Source organism: Bombus vosnesenskii, unplaced genomic scaffold (genome assembly GCF_011952255.1).
Source record: "Bombus vosnesenskii isolate JDL3184/JDL3185 unplaced genomic scaffold, Bvos_JDL3184-5_v1.1 scf7180000013297, whole genome shotgun sequence".
Classification (NCBI taxonomy): domain Eukaryota; kingdom Metazoa; phylum Arthropoda; class Insecta; order Hymenoptera; family Apidae; genus Bombus; species Bombus vosnesenskii.
In genome coordinates this window covers 1,683,661-1,698,319 of record NW_022882947.1, presented here as the reverse complement: position 1 = coordinate 1,698,319, position 14,659 = coordinate 1,683,661, and the positions used below count along the sequence as shown (strand labels likewise).

Sequence of the window (14,659 nt, the reverse complement as noted above, 5' to 3'; positions counted from 1 at the left end):
ATTACGCCAACCACTTTCAAAAGCAATTAAAACTGCCACGTTCTCCAAACTACCACGTTCATTTGTTCCAGCTATTCTCGCTGTCGTCGGTCATTTGCTCGAGTTTCGCGATTTCAACAACCCACGCGTTTTTCTGCCAATCGTTTGGTATTTCCTCGGTGTTTCGCGAGACACCGCGAGCATAGAGAGAAATTTCTCGGTGAAATCGGAGCGACGCCGAAGCAATTAAAAGCGTAGCCTTTGGTGACCCGTTCTTTTCATTATGATCACCGAGTACGATAGCATCGAGCAAGTCGTAATGGGCGGTTAAGTTTTAAAATATAGAGTAATTGATGGATGTTTGAGTAGCAATACCAGGAATTGTCGTGTCAATCTCGTTTTTAAGTGCATAGCTAATGAACTAATAAACCGTCGTTATTAACCCTTCGTCTTACGATCACTTTTACGACTACATTAAATTTAAAGCAAACTGTTTTCAGAAATAAAACCACAAGTAATATATATTTCCATGTTCGGCAGCTCGTTAAACGTCAATGCTAATGAATCAAATTTTCTTTATTAATATCTTTCGTTCTAACGGCTCCAATTATCATTATTTCGTGTCAGATATCTACCTTCTAATCGTAAATCAAATCGAATGATAACTTCTAAAAAATACGAAATATATATATGCCGCAAACTTTCCTTTAAATCGCGGACGATTATCATGACCGATCATCTAGATAAATCGCAACCGAAGTCTTCCTTTCCTGACGCGAATAAAACAGACTGACCCAACCTCCACTGACAATTTCGCGCTAAAAAAGCCTAACCTCGATTGGTTCACCTCTGTCATCACGGTGCAAAGTTTTCCCAGCGCCCGTGGCGCTTCTTATGAAACTTGGCAAACACTAGGCACCGCGTTTATTTGCCGTAGTAAATGTCGCAATCGCCATTTGCCATATTTACGGTTCTACTGTGCAGTTTCGAGAATAGAAAAATCCCCAAAACGAGCTAAGAAAATGTAAATACGTTTAAATGACTTACCTGTGCGTACTCTGCGCAAATATCGATCGACGATACGTAATTGACGACGTCCTCGATGGTCCATCGATTGACAGCTTGTCCATCACCGCAGGGCATGTGACCACATAGGGATGGACACCTGACTGGGGGTGGTGTGGTAGGCCGAGGGGTTGGTTTCGGCTTCGGAGAAACGCTTCCCGATCTCCTGGTTTCCGTCCTCTGCCTCTTCCGCGGAGCAAAGCCACCTGGACTCGAGAGATCCAGAGGACTCGTTACACCCGCGTCTCTTTTGTTCGCACCTGATTAAAGATAATTCACTTATCATTACGCGGTACTCGCTATCTAAGAGTATACTTTGTTGTTTATTCACACGCGAAAGACTTTTGTAAACAAATAGCTTAGAACGTTTAAAATAAAAAAGTTTGAGTTCCCTAAGACAAGATAATCGGTTTTAATCTACAAACGCATGTTACTTTCATCGTGTGTGTGTGTGTTTGTTGTATTATAAAAAATAGGTGTAGCTCTCCTGAAACCATTCGCTTCCTATCTGAATTACATTTTTATAGAACACACAGTGTGCGAGTATTTTGCATTTATAAATTAAAACCGGTCGCATGATATCTCATTCGATAGAATTTCACTATTGAAGATTTTGGGAATTTGATTCGAACAGCCTCTTGCAGTTTATATTTAAAACGATTATAGTTATATATTTGCATTATATTGTTATATATTTGATTTCTAGCATTTCAAGGTTGGCATTAGAGAAAATGTTTTATTCTGTATTTTCTTCTCTTTCGTTTCTGTTATCCTATAACTTGCTTCACGTAGTAAATAATTGATACTTTAGTACAGTGTTTCAGTAAACGATGTGTAAAGTTAGAATTTACATCTGTTTTTAACTTTTGTGTCGAGCAACAGTAAGATAATGTCAATGCTAGCTAAAAATCTACTCACGAATTAAAAGAAGACTTCGCTTGTAGAACGAAATTGTTTGAACAGCTGTCTTCTCGGTTAATTTTCGCAATAAAATGGATATTCCAGTGATTTCATAACGAAACGACGTGTTACGCTCATGCCGGTCGGTGACAAACTAAACGCTTGAAGGTTACTGAACGACGCTCGAGTCTCAAATACGTGCGGCGTGTAATCAAAATATAAAAACGATAACATTTTCCGAGAATTTTAATAGCAGGTAATCAACGCTAGTCTATAAACAGTTTCGAGCCAGCTGCGTATTACGTTACATTAAAAATATTATTTTCTAACTGTGTCCGATTTCTCATCGCATGTATACAATTACATATTTCTACGAAATATTATTTAATAATATTAATTTTACAAATATTCGTTTCTTAACATTCATAATTCATAATAGTCATAATAACAGATAATACAAAAATATCACGTAGATGTATGTTTCAATAAAATCGTGCGTAAGTTACCTTTGAGGTACGTTTCTAATTCTGCTGCATTCTGTGCTGCATTTGCAGTCCTCACCATGTGCAAAAGCGCTTGCGTCGACGACATATCTAACATGGGTGGGAAGACGGGGTTGCCAAACAAACTGTCTTGTTTCTGCTCTTTCGGATCCTTATTGGAAAGGGGTGAGGTGGTGGACACGGTTGACGGTTGCGGTGCACCCAACGGGGCCATCAAACCGACGAAGGGTGTGGCGCCAGTTTTGAATCCTGGGAACCTTGGATCTAAGCCTGGAGGATAGCCGTTCCTCGGTGAACTGAAGTAGCTGCGAATTTGATTAATACTCTTCGTTGATATTAATTTAGTAATGGATATTAATATATATACAAAAATTGATACGGCAATTATAACAGGGGATATTAATATATATATATATTAATTAGAATGGCGAAAGTTTCAGCTTGGAGTTAATGAAATAATTATACGACTATCTCTAAGCTATCTCTGCACTGCATCACTGGAGCTATTAAAGGCAACGAGTTATATCAGCGAGATATCGTTAGTATTCTATTATCGCCCATGTCTGCAATGTTAATAAAAGAAGAGAATCGTTCTCTGAATGAGATATAATTTATAGCTGACAATTTGTGACAGTTTTAACCGCTAAACTAAGTATCAACGATTTACGATTTTACTACGCAATAAAAACGAGTATTACGCGCGCACAGATACGTATGGATATATTGTCCAGGATAATTGTACAAGAACAAATAAATAAAATTCTCTTTAATCGAACTCGAATTTCTTGCTTATTAAATATCTATCATCGTGTCTATTCTTGCGTATATCATGGACCAAAATTTCCTAAGGTAACACATTAATGCAACACCTAGCTATACGTCTCATAAATTAATCCTAAACGATTCTGCATTCCAACGATAGTTAACGCGGATCTCGAAAATAAAGTTCACTGAGCACATCGAACAATATTATGCAATAAAATTTTTCAGCGTAAAGTACCATTTACTGGAAATTGCATTATAGAGAACGAATGCCCGTGTCCAGGCAACCAACAAACAAGTTCTCCCACGAAATCTCAGCTTTCCTCCACATTTCTGTTTATCTGAACGAAATATAAAATTATTGCAAATTATTGTAAAATCGATGCAAGAATCGATTCTAGAACAGTTTTGCAATCGATGTTACCTCCAAGATTCTACAATGCTTTCAGAATTGCTATAGAAACCGGAACCAATTACAGTAAAAAAAATTCGATTCTTTACGATCCTCTGAAATAAAGATTCTACATAGTCGTTTTAAGAAACGAGATGAAATGGCAATTTCACGGATATTGGATAGACAGTGGCGTTTTTCGCAAATCTGCAGGGGATTTCAAAAGAAAAACTGACGTGTACTAATAATTTTGCTCATCGCTGTATATTTATTCAGTGACTTGGAACGACCAAGGAGGCACTTTCTCCTGGAAATGCCACAGATCGCAAGCATCGCGAGGATCTCATCGTCACGCGGATCTTTACTCGGCCGATCAGAAGTACCTTCTGCCAGAGCTGGGAGTCTAGTGCCGGAAGCTGCGCGGTTGAAAGTCGATGTACACGTCCGCGAACCTGCAACCGGTTAGACGCGACAATATTCTACGCCGGCAAGATACTCTGTCCACTCTGGACGAGCATCGATATTTCAATGCGCGTAACAACACGATCAATATTTTCCCTTTCCTATGTCGGCTTTGCGCAGTGTCCTCGTCGAGGATCGCTCCTTACGTCTTTCCCATCGTTCCCACGTATGCACACGGAACACAGTATGAAGAATGTCAAGGCAAGCGTTATGATTCCCAAGGTCTCATACTCTCTAAATAGTACCGGGTGGCGTTAGCTGCGGCTGTTGCGCTCATACCGGATGATTGCGTTTGAGAGAATAGCTCGTTTTATGTGTGTTCGTTGCAAGAAACTGAGAAATCTTCGTCGATCTCGATCGATCGAAGTTCTTCTAACCGCCGAAATAGTATTTTTCGATCTTTTTCTTGTCATGATCTTCGATTAGAATAACTGAATAACCTTGCAACAAGCCTTGACGCTAGACTCTATCGACTCTATCAACTACTCTCCTCTATTCAAATGTTTTGCGTTTTTCCAATATTTCCAAATTTTAGCAAATTTTCACCTTTCAAGATGCATGTGAAGCTTCTTCGTTCTTTACCGCCAAATACGAGGGTCATCCAGAAAATAATACATTTTAAAAAGATTTTTTGATTCGTAACTTTCCATACAACCATCAGCTCTACTTGAACACATAGCGTAACATTATGCAAGTTTTTCTACATCTTCGTCATACGCTTCCGCCGCCAGTTCACATAACCTCGTCTTACGCAATATCTTAAATCATCGTTTTTTGCGAAGCATTATCGATCATGCTATAAGTTGACCAAGCAAAATTTTAAGTTTTAGAAAAAAAAAAAAATCCAATGAATATCATTTGGAATGAAATCGCATACACTTTTTTGAGTTCCTCTGTCACGAGTCATGGACAGCCTGAATACTTACGATCACGTACAGTTCTTCTCTTCCCATTGAATTCCCGCAGCCATAATCTTACCAATAATTCATTCGTCATCCTATCGCCGTCAACTGCTGTAATTCGGTGGTGAATTCCTTTCGAATGAATTTTTTACCGTTCGAAAAGCGTAAAAGCGTCACCGGCGGGATTTTCCATCCGCATCGTCGTTTGAAACGCGTGGTACAACGACAGTGTTAAGTATTTAAGCACAAAATGTTGTACGACTTATATACGACTTATATAAACACATTCAGTCGTTTTATATGGCTTCTGTACGTGAACGTGTAGTATAATACATTCTGGACGACCCTTGTAAATTTATATCAACTTTGCACAAGTCACGATGACAATTCACGTTACATTTTTTCTTGTTGCATTATAAAAAATAGGAAATTGTCTCAACTAATATACGAGAAAAGGAAGAAGATATAGAGCTAAGCTGATTTGAATTACTGCTAATAGCAGGGAATGGAGGCTAGATGCTTTCAGAGAAGCAGCAAGCTACTCACTCATTAGGGTTGGCGTTATTGTACTTGGCAGCGAGGCTTCTCATAAAATCGCTATAATTTCGTCCCATCATCTGCTCCATGTGTTTGAGGTGATGGGGTGGTGGTGGGCCCTCGGGTCCACCCAAGGGGGTAGCATTTGGCGGCGTTCCTGGGTGGCTGGAGGATGAGGGCGTCACGCTCCTCGACGACGTAGAATTATTGTCTGGTGTAAGGCGTTCTGTTTTAACCTGAAACACAAATATCGAACATCGTTCTTGAATACGTACATTCTGTGGTGAGACACAATTTGAAAGTCCACCAATTCGATTCCCCACTGGAATACAATTGGAAATCAAAGTTCATTGAACGTTTCGTTCGATATGCATACAAAAGCAAATTTCTTTTCTCTGACAATTTGTTCACGAGTTCCTTAATCGTCATTCACTTACATCCTTCCCTAAATTGGATATCATTCGGCGAGCAATTTTACATATAAGTCGATGAGCTTGTAAAACACGCGTAAGTGTCTCTTAACATTCGCATTGATACTTCCGTTTTAACAGCACACATTTTATACACAATTCACGATACAAATTAATGACCTCGTAAGATTACACGTATCGTATCACAGGTCAATGTATCATTAAACACAACACATGTTTAAAAATAATTAACTAGAAGTAATAAATCATCCTTACGCTATAATACAACACATTGTTAAAAGACCCAATTAAAATGCAATTAATCACGACACTTGATCACTCGAACAGCTACCTCGCCACATCAATATAGAAAAAGCAGTATCCTTATAAAGAAAAAGAAAAAATAAAAAGAATCCCTAGTACCTCCGCTCTCCAATATCAAACGCATCAATCATCCATGATCTTCGCACTTCCACCTTCCACCGAGAAAACAATAATAATCCTTGTAACCAAAAGGCAACTCTCAGATCGAGGCAAACGAAAAATCTTTTGAAATTCCATATCCTGTTGAAACCAGCACGAGCCACCACTCCGTCTCTGTCCTTCGACATGGGAAACGTCATCCTGAACCGCTCTAAGAGGCAGTTCAGGGGAGGATCCGAGCTAGCAGGAAATATCAAAGTGCGCATTAATTCCCGGGAACAGATTGCATCTGAGATATGGTAATGAAGGCAACGCGTGGCGTAACAGTTGACTCCTCTTCGGCGGCGAGAACGGCTACGTGACACCAAGAAGAACGAGACTCGATTGGCGTAGAATAGGGTCCCCGAGGAGTCCGAGGAGCCGTTCCAACAGACCACGGTAAATCTCTTTCTCGCCTCGAGACCTCTTCCTGACAAGGGGCCGGGGTTCTCGCAACGTAGACACGATCCCAACGTGTACAAGCTTCGAACGAGTCTGCTTGAATCGCTCGTCCACCCGTTTCTGCCAGTTTCTTGCGAAAGAAAAGCGACCAGAGGGACAGAGTTCTGGGCAAACGCGAGCCAGAGAACTATTCCACGATAAATGGAGAAATATTTGCCACCGTGGTCGATTTGTTGGGATGCAGGTTGCGATTGATGCAGGTCGAGGAGGATGGCCACGCTTTGGAGAAAGTAGGATCTTGGTGCTTGCCGCTACGTGCAAGGTCGAAGGTTTCTAATATTCCTTTCTGTTTTTTCTTTTTTTCTTTCTTTGGAGTAATTAGGCGAGCGACTGGGAAGACGAGATTGGTGTGAGATTACGAACGATGAGGTAGGAGTTTAGTAGCTATAATTGCAGAGTTTAATACGTGCAATTGAAGAGAAATTACGATCTTATGATAAATTGTTTCGGTCCTCTTCTTCTCGTGTTTCTTTATGGTCGCGCGGGATATCGTCCTAGTGTTTCTTATTGATTTTGTGAGCCATTGAAAGACGCAATAAAGGCACGCAAGGGTTAAGTGTTTTATGGATTTCAAAGGAACTAACTATAAGAGAAAGGAAGAAGATGGGTATTTAAGAAACTTGTGGAATTGTCTATCACAATCTGAAATTCAAAATAAAGTAGTTAGATGGAACGAGTAGAAGAATTACATCATCCACGTTAATTACACAGTTCACCAATTAAAATATACCGATCAGATTAAAGTCGTCCATCCTTTCAAAATCCATCGATCAATCTGATCCAAGTCCAATTAACCCCGATCTCTTATTCATATTCATCGGAACGAACTCATCTTCGACATCCAAGATACTTCCTTCATCAGCAAAATAGAACAACATTGACGCGCATACCGTACTAATTAATGGATACATCGATTAAAAAGGATCAACAGCCTGGATCCATTAAATTCCAGCTTTATCAAGATTCCCTGTCAATTCTATCGTTGACTGTTGTTTCTACGCGAGGATCTTCATTGAAACGATGCAGGATAGTATTGCGTTGATGAGAAAGTTATGTCGAGCTCTATAAGAGTAGTGTTTTATATTCACAAAACGCTTCACTCCCAGCAGTTGTAGCTATAGACGTAAAATATTTTTACTTCAGAAACGATATTTTTGGAACAAATTTCAAAATAGTAACTCTGTCGTTAATCATCGTGCTTTCAAAAGAATTATTAACGTAAATTTTTCATAGCTTACTACATACCAGTTTTAGACAATTTATACAGTAATATTTATATAATAAATTGATTTACTTTTCTATTCACAAACCGACATTACTTTCCCATGGACCGGCTGGTAGCTGTGAAGAAATGTTCACGTGTCATTGGATGACCATTCTTCCCGAACGATGACCATCGATACTTCTTGGCCACCGAAGCGTACACTTTTTCCTTTTTCCCTCTTTCTTTTCTTGGCCTCTGCGCCACGTTTACAGAAGCGTCGAACGGCCGCGAGGATGTCAGCGACGGAATGACACTGCGGCTTTGCTTGACATCGCTGCCATAGAGCACCGACTAGGTCTGCCTCGAACGGGACCGCTCGTGTACACGTGTATACGCTACCGCTTCGATTGGTAAACTCTATCTCGAGAAGTCTCCTTCAGCCTGTTCCCGATGGCAATCAAACACTCGAGATCGCGCTCGCCGCAAGTCTTTTGGATATTTCGAAGGCAAACAGCGCGACCACCATCGTGTGTAAAATTCCTCCAAGATTTTTCTTCCGTTTTCCTCCTTTTAAAGTAATTTTTGCAGGTTGAATTGGAATTAATTTTAGACGGACTGTGCGTGATTGCAGAGAATGCTCGCAGGGACGTAGAAATTTCTGGGAAGAGTATCAGGTGAGAAATTCGATGCATAAACCAGAATGACACGTTATCGACGATTGGAAAGATGATATCGCAAAAATCAACGGAAAAATTATAAAATGAAGAGTGCGAGCGGATAATTAATATTTTTGATAACATTAAAGATTACAAATTAGGTTACTCTTGGTACAAACTTACTTGAGTAGTGTCGAGACCATTCTGGTTCTGTCGCCTCCTTCCCCTTGGCGGTCTGGGGGTGGCCGCACCGGAAAGGTGGGCACCCTGGGGGCTTCCGCCCCTAGCGTCGACCGCTGTGTTCGCGGCCAGGGTGGCCCCGTCGGTATTTTCCGTGTGTGTGCCTAAATCGGTCGCCTCTCCACGATCGCCGCCACGAGGTCCAGAGCTTGCAGACACGTTCTCACCTGATACCTCACCTGCAGAAGAACGAATCGATTTGCTAATCAATCTTGCAGCCTTTAATATCAAAAATAGATGTATCATTCGTTAAGACCGATCGTGATAAATATATGAAAATAGATACGAAGTTGGAATATTACTTCGATCCAAGTAGTATGACGCACGTGGGTCTGATAAACCAACGAATTTTGATTATCTATCGATTTTCGACCGAGGCATCTATCGGTATAATATCATTTTCTGTATCACCTAGCTTCTAATATCTTCCTATATTTTTAACAAATAGTACACCCTATTTCATCCTGTTTTTGGATTATTCTACACAAACACCAATTGCAAGTGTCTGTATCCTACCTGTCGATCTCCTTCTAACTCTTCATTTTCCCAGAACAACATTGGCAAATACCAGTAAACAATCCCGCCCCCATAAAACACACTGTCCTAAACTCAATATTCACCTTCCTCACCCTGGCCGTCGCAAATCCATCGAACTAACCACCTAACCACCCAACACAGTTCTCCAGGCCAGCAACAGCAATCCATCGAGCGTAGCCAACGGCGAGTTAAAGTCGAGCCCTCGTTCCGATCAGATAATCCATAAAATATCGGTTTCTCACGTGACGAGTAACTTCGTTTGCGAATACCTGGGCTGCGGAGAGTCGAAAGACGACGTTACCCGCGGCTTCGCGTCAGCCGCGGCTCGTATTTCGGCGGTCGGCCGGTCGGTCGTCGTCGATAAATCCAACCTCGTGCCGTACGGTTTCCTCGCGATCCACTCTCCTCCTCTTCCTGCTCCTAACACCGGTTTCGTAACGAGGCGGTAGCCGCGGCCTGCGTCGTAAAGCTTCCTTAACGTCGCGGCGTGTAAACGGTGTCTTTCGACACCAGGAATTTCGATGAAATACGTTAAGAGGGATAACCGTATAGGACGCGATTACACGGCGACCCAGGCGAGGCGCCGCTAGGCGGAGAGACGAGATTTACGCCCAATAAATGAACCCGTCCGTGGCGCCATTATCTTCATGCTCGATCAGTAAAGACGCGTATCTGCCGCGTTTCTGAGACGTGCGCGAGTGTTTTAGGACAGTCAAGCTTTCGGCCAGGGTGTACGAGGAATCAAAAGAATGATCAGATTTAAGGGAAGTGGTGATGAGAGAGTAAAAGAGAGAGAGAGAGAGGGTCCAGGTCACTGGCCACATTAGCTACCAAAAATATCCAATAAATTCTTGCCACCGTTAAATTGCCGGAATTTTATGGTCGGCTGTAACTCGTGCACACGGCCGAATTTGTTGGACGATAGGATCGCGATCGTTTCAAGCGATGAGAGATCCTCGTGATTCCGCTTTGTGTCATTGATGCACAAGTACACGTATGAGCGCTATCGTTCGAGACGAATTCGATGCGTGAGTTAATTTATAAGGCGGACTTTCGAGGATTGGAAACTTTTTATCGCAGATTGGTTACTGATGAAGTGGTAGTTCCTCGAGAATTATATCGCGGGATTAATTATGTATCGTTAAGAGCGTTTATCGCGTTCAAAGTTATTTATAGTTATTTGATTTCTCGATTCTTAATTGGCATTGGAAAATATGTGGGTGATCGACAGTCTAGGTCAGATTCGGACAATGTTGCTTAAAATTTAGAACGATTAATTTTATGTGTAACGCTAATATATATGATATCGATAATTAAATTCTCGATGAAGTTTCTCTCTTTGTCTAGATCGATCGTTTCGAAGAACGAGGCTTTAAATTTTCATCGCTATACTCTGAACGATCGTAAAAAAAACTAACGTGAACTCGTTTCCTATTAAAAGCCAGCATCTAATAGAATTTTGATGGGAAGTTGTAAATATACTACTTGAAAACGATGAAGTCATTGGATAATGACTGTCATAGAACTGACTTTTACGATCGATGTTCCCTCATCCAGATTCTTCGTTCCCTCCATTTTCTCCGGGTTTCCTCGTTAAACCGTGCTAGAACTTTACCAATTTCAGAATAACCATTCCATAGAAGCTGTAAAATCGGTTTAATGTGTATCTTCACACTTACGTGTATTCGCGGCGCATCGTAAAACACGCTTTGCCGTAATTTAATGTTCTCCGATCTTATTTTACAGCATAAAGGATCGAGCGGGTTGAAATTGAAAAGTTCTATAATCGAGTGATAGAGCAGCGAGTTGCTCGAGGTTAAGAGTCTCGAACTCTCGTGGAATTTACGCTTCTTCCTCGATGATCAATATTTCCGTTAAAAGGGTGATTCTTCACTGGGTCTGCTCCTCTAATTAGCCTCGTTGAGTACAAAGTTAAAATTTCATTACAGGCTTGTTTCATAAAATGGCAGAGGAAATTGAAATTCTAAAATGTAATTGTATCGCTGTTTAGATACAAATACCACCGAGAAACGTAATATTCTTTCCTTCTTTCTCTTTTTCTTTTCATGAATTGTTTCATGAAAATTATAAGAAGACGTGGAATCGCCACGAGATATTTAAAAACGACGAAAATATTTTCGTAATTAAAATTTTCCTATGTCCGAATTGGCACGTTGTTTAAACTTATCTGAAAGAAAGCTCGTAAAATTTCGTGCGTTCCCATCGCGCATGCCGTCACGTTCTCTTCGAAACATACACTGGAACCGCAACTTTTATGAGCGCGGTAGCAAGGCTAAGTCACGTACCGCAAATATCATAACTCGTATTACGGAACTGTCGAAACGCCAAACTATTGTTTGCCAATGGTTCCCTCGATTCTATACAGTTGTTTGCGGATGAGTGAAAAATTGTTTGTAGTTACGATGGTCGTACGCGGAAAACTGCAAGTCAGCACGTGAATCGTCGACGAGCTGTCTTCAAACATTTGTCGTTTCCACGTACCGGAAATGATCGTGAAGAAAATAATGCAACGCTATAAATAGCTTCGTTATCGTCTATTTCTATAGATAATTAATAATCTGATATCTTCAATCATTTGAGTAACCAAACCAAAAACTGACGTTTCAAGGAGATTTTTTAACAAAATCTTTTCATCAAAAGTTCTCTATCGAAAAAAAAATGTTTTTTCGTTCAATTTGAAACAATTTCGAATCATTTGCATATGGAATTTCTCGATAATTTCGCTTAAAAGTAATACTATTAAAAATTATGTAAGATAAAAATGTTCACTTACGGATTTTCCATAGAATTCTTCTTCTCAGGAGCAATTACTTTGTATCCACACGAAACTTGCTGATTAGAGTTGTACGGTATTCAGTATCAACATTGAGAGAGTTTTACGTATAGAATTTGTGACAAAACTGAACACACCGAGTTCAAAGAAGTAAGTTTTCATAGCAGGTGAGTAGAGGTTCGAGGTGCGACGACACGCTATTGTTAGCTCGTATTAACACGTCGTTACGATATTTCACACTGAAGCCTCATATTGTTTCCGAGTTCGAATGGAAGAACTTTGTGCCTCCTACATGTTTTTACCCTTTCGTAAACAAAATCTCAAATATTGTTGCAATATATGGTAGCTGGTTTATTAACGCTTGGCTCAAAAACACAGGTGAAAGATACACAGACAGAATTGTCGAAGAAATTAGCAAGCAGAAATACGATAATTTTTCCTGTCTGATGCTGTGAAAGTTGTCAAACTTATCTGAAATCCAGTTACGTTTGGACAAAACAAAACAATCTCGATATGACGAAATAATAAAATGAATTAATAATTTAAATCGAATCAACAGCCAACGTGTCAAGATTCATAAATTATCTGATCCCAGTAACAAGCATAGTCCATGATTTAAACATATTTTAAACGAACATCATCACAATCTCGGTGTATTAAAAATAATTTCTCAATCGTGCGAGAGAAACGCGTTTCTCTATCAAACATCACAGGATTGCAGACAACGTAATCATCGCAGGATCTATAGAAAAATGTCGTTTAGACACGAAGACCCAGTGTGCACGAAGCGTCTTTTCACAGACGCGTATTAGATGGGTCGATGTTAACAGCAAATACGTTTCCACGCAGCGGTCATAGTAAAATAATGTGCACCTTTCCACGAAACAGCAGCGATCCGTTCTCGTCACGGCCACAGACGTTAACATTTTCAGTAGCGAGGCGTAAGTTACAGCTGCAAACGAATGTAGTGATATAAGATGAAAGCGTCTTCGATGTCGCTTGACATTTTAATAATGACGCGAAATGTATCTTGCTGTACGCTTCGTAGACCGGACACCTGCGTAGACGTATCGTCATGTCTCATAGACGATGCTTACGCTTCGTGGACAGTGGGTCTAAAGGTGGAAAATCGAAGTATCGAGAAATCTATCTATATTATACGCGGTGGGCATAAATTATTTCGCGAGATTATCGTTGAAACGAATTGACCCTCGAGGTTAAGAATAGAGAGTCTCGCGACAGGAATAAAAATGGCACCGTACCTTTTGGTTGACGTTAATTATTCCTCGAATTCGACGCTCTTTTTCGACGAAATCCACGCGAACCCGATTCGCTAACGTTTGCTCTTCGTTGAGGACACCTGAGACCAAAACGAGAGAAAAAGGAGAAGGGGAAACGATAATCGAAAGCCTGTCACAGAGATGACTGATCGTAGCTTGGCTCTCTTAAGAATCGTCTGGCTAGTGGAGATTGTTGCGAGTTCATGCTCGTTTCTAAATATAGCGAGAAATTGTGGAGAATAAATAATGAAAAGGTATTCGGAGGATGAAGATCGTTTCATGCGATTCAATACTTACTTTAGACGAAGCTTAAGCGCGATTGTGCTTTAAAGTGATACAATTTTTGAATGAAAAGAATTTGAATGGGAAGAAACCTTAAACAGTTACGCAAAGAGTAATTATTCAGCAAAGAACTTTGAAAGAATGAAGAAACAGTTGGAATTTTTTAAGTGCAGACAAAGTTCGACGATCCTTCAATCGTAGAAACGGCGACGTTTTTCTTTTTAACTGGTTGTGTTTGAAGAGAAGTAGAAGAAAAAAGAAAGAAAAATAAACGTGTTGAGAAAACAAATTTCTTTGTCTTAGTTCTCTTACAAAGAACGATTGAAACAAGGTTTAGATACATTCGCATAATACAAATACATTTCCTCTTGGACGATCTAGTTCCAAGCACTTCGCCATCTGTGAAACAAAATTTACAAACAAATCAGTGGAACAACGAGAGAATTACCGAGTACATAACAATTGTATATTTCATATTATAACGAATGGAAAAGAAACCAGAACGTAGATCGCCTAAATTTCATGGAATCTCTCAGAATTTCAAACCACTATCCGAATCGATAAAATTCTAAATTTATGAACAGAAATTACTTTCTCCCGAGAAAAGTATCTAATATATTCAACACGAATTCAAAACGAAAGTTGACTTCGATTTTCCGCTTAATTCAATCTCGATATTACATACATATCAAATTGTGTTTAATATCGCCTGAGCTATAAACTTTTATAATAATTAATGCAGCGATGTAATAACGTTTCTCGGAGATTATGTTTCTTAATATTTTATTACGGAGAATGTATCTTGTTCGATAAGGAAATACTGGAATTAAG

General features: G+C 40.0%; 1 protein-coding gene across 3 annotated transcripts in view; it reads right to left on the bottom strand.

Moving 5' to 3' along the window:
- The window catches only part of LOC117233532, a 178,487-nt gene that overhangs the window by 75,631 nt on the left and 88,197 nt on the right, over positions 1 to 14,659 (bottom strand). For all 3 annotated transcript variants that reach the window (XM_033493916.1, XM_033493914.1, XM_033493915.1), the window contains 4 exons: positions 8,879 to 9,114; positions 5,511 to 5,737; positions 2,451 to 2,752; positions 1,027 to 1,304 (listed from right to left, as the gene is read on the bottom strand). In XM_033493916.1, coding sequence (XP_033349807.1) covers positions 1,027 to 1,304; positions 2,451 to 2,752; positions 5,511 to 5,737; positions 8,879 to 9,114 — 1,043 coding nt within the window. The remainder of the gene's footprint in view (positions 1 to 1,026; positions 1,305 to 2,450; positions 2,753 to 5,510; positions 5,738 to 8,878; positions 9,115 to 14,659) is intronic.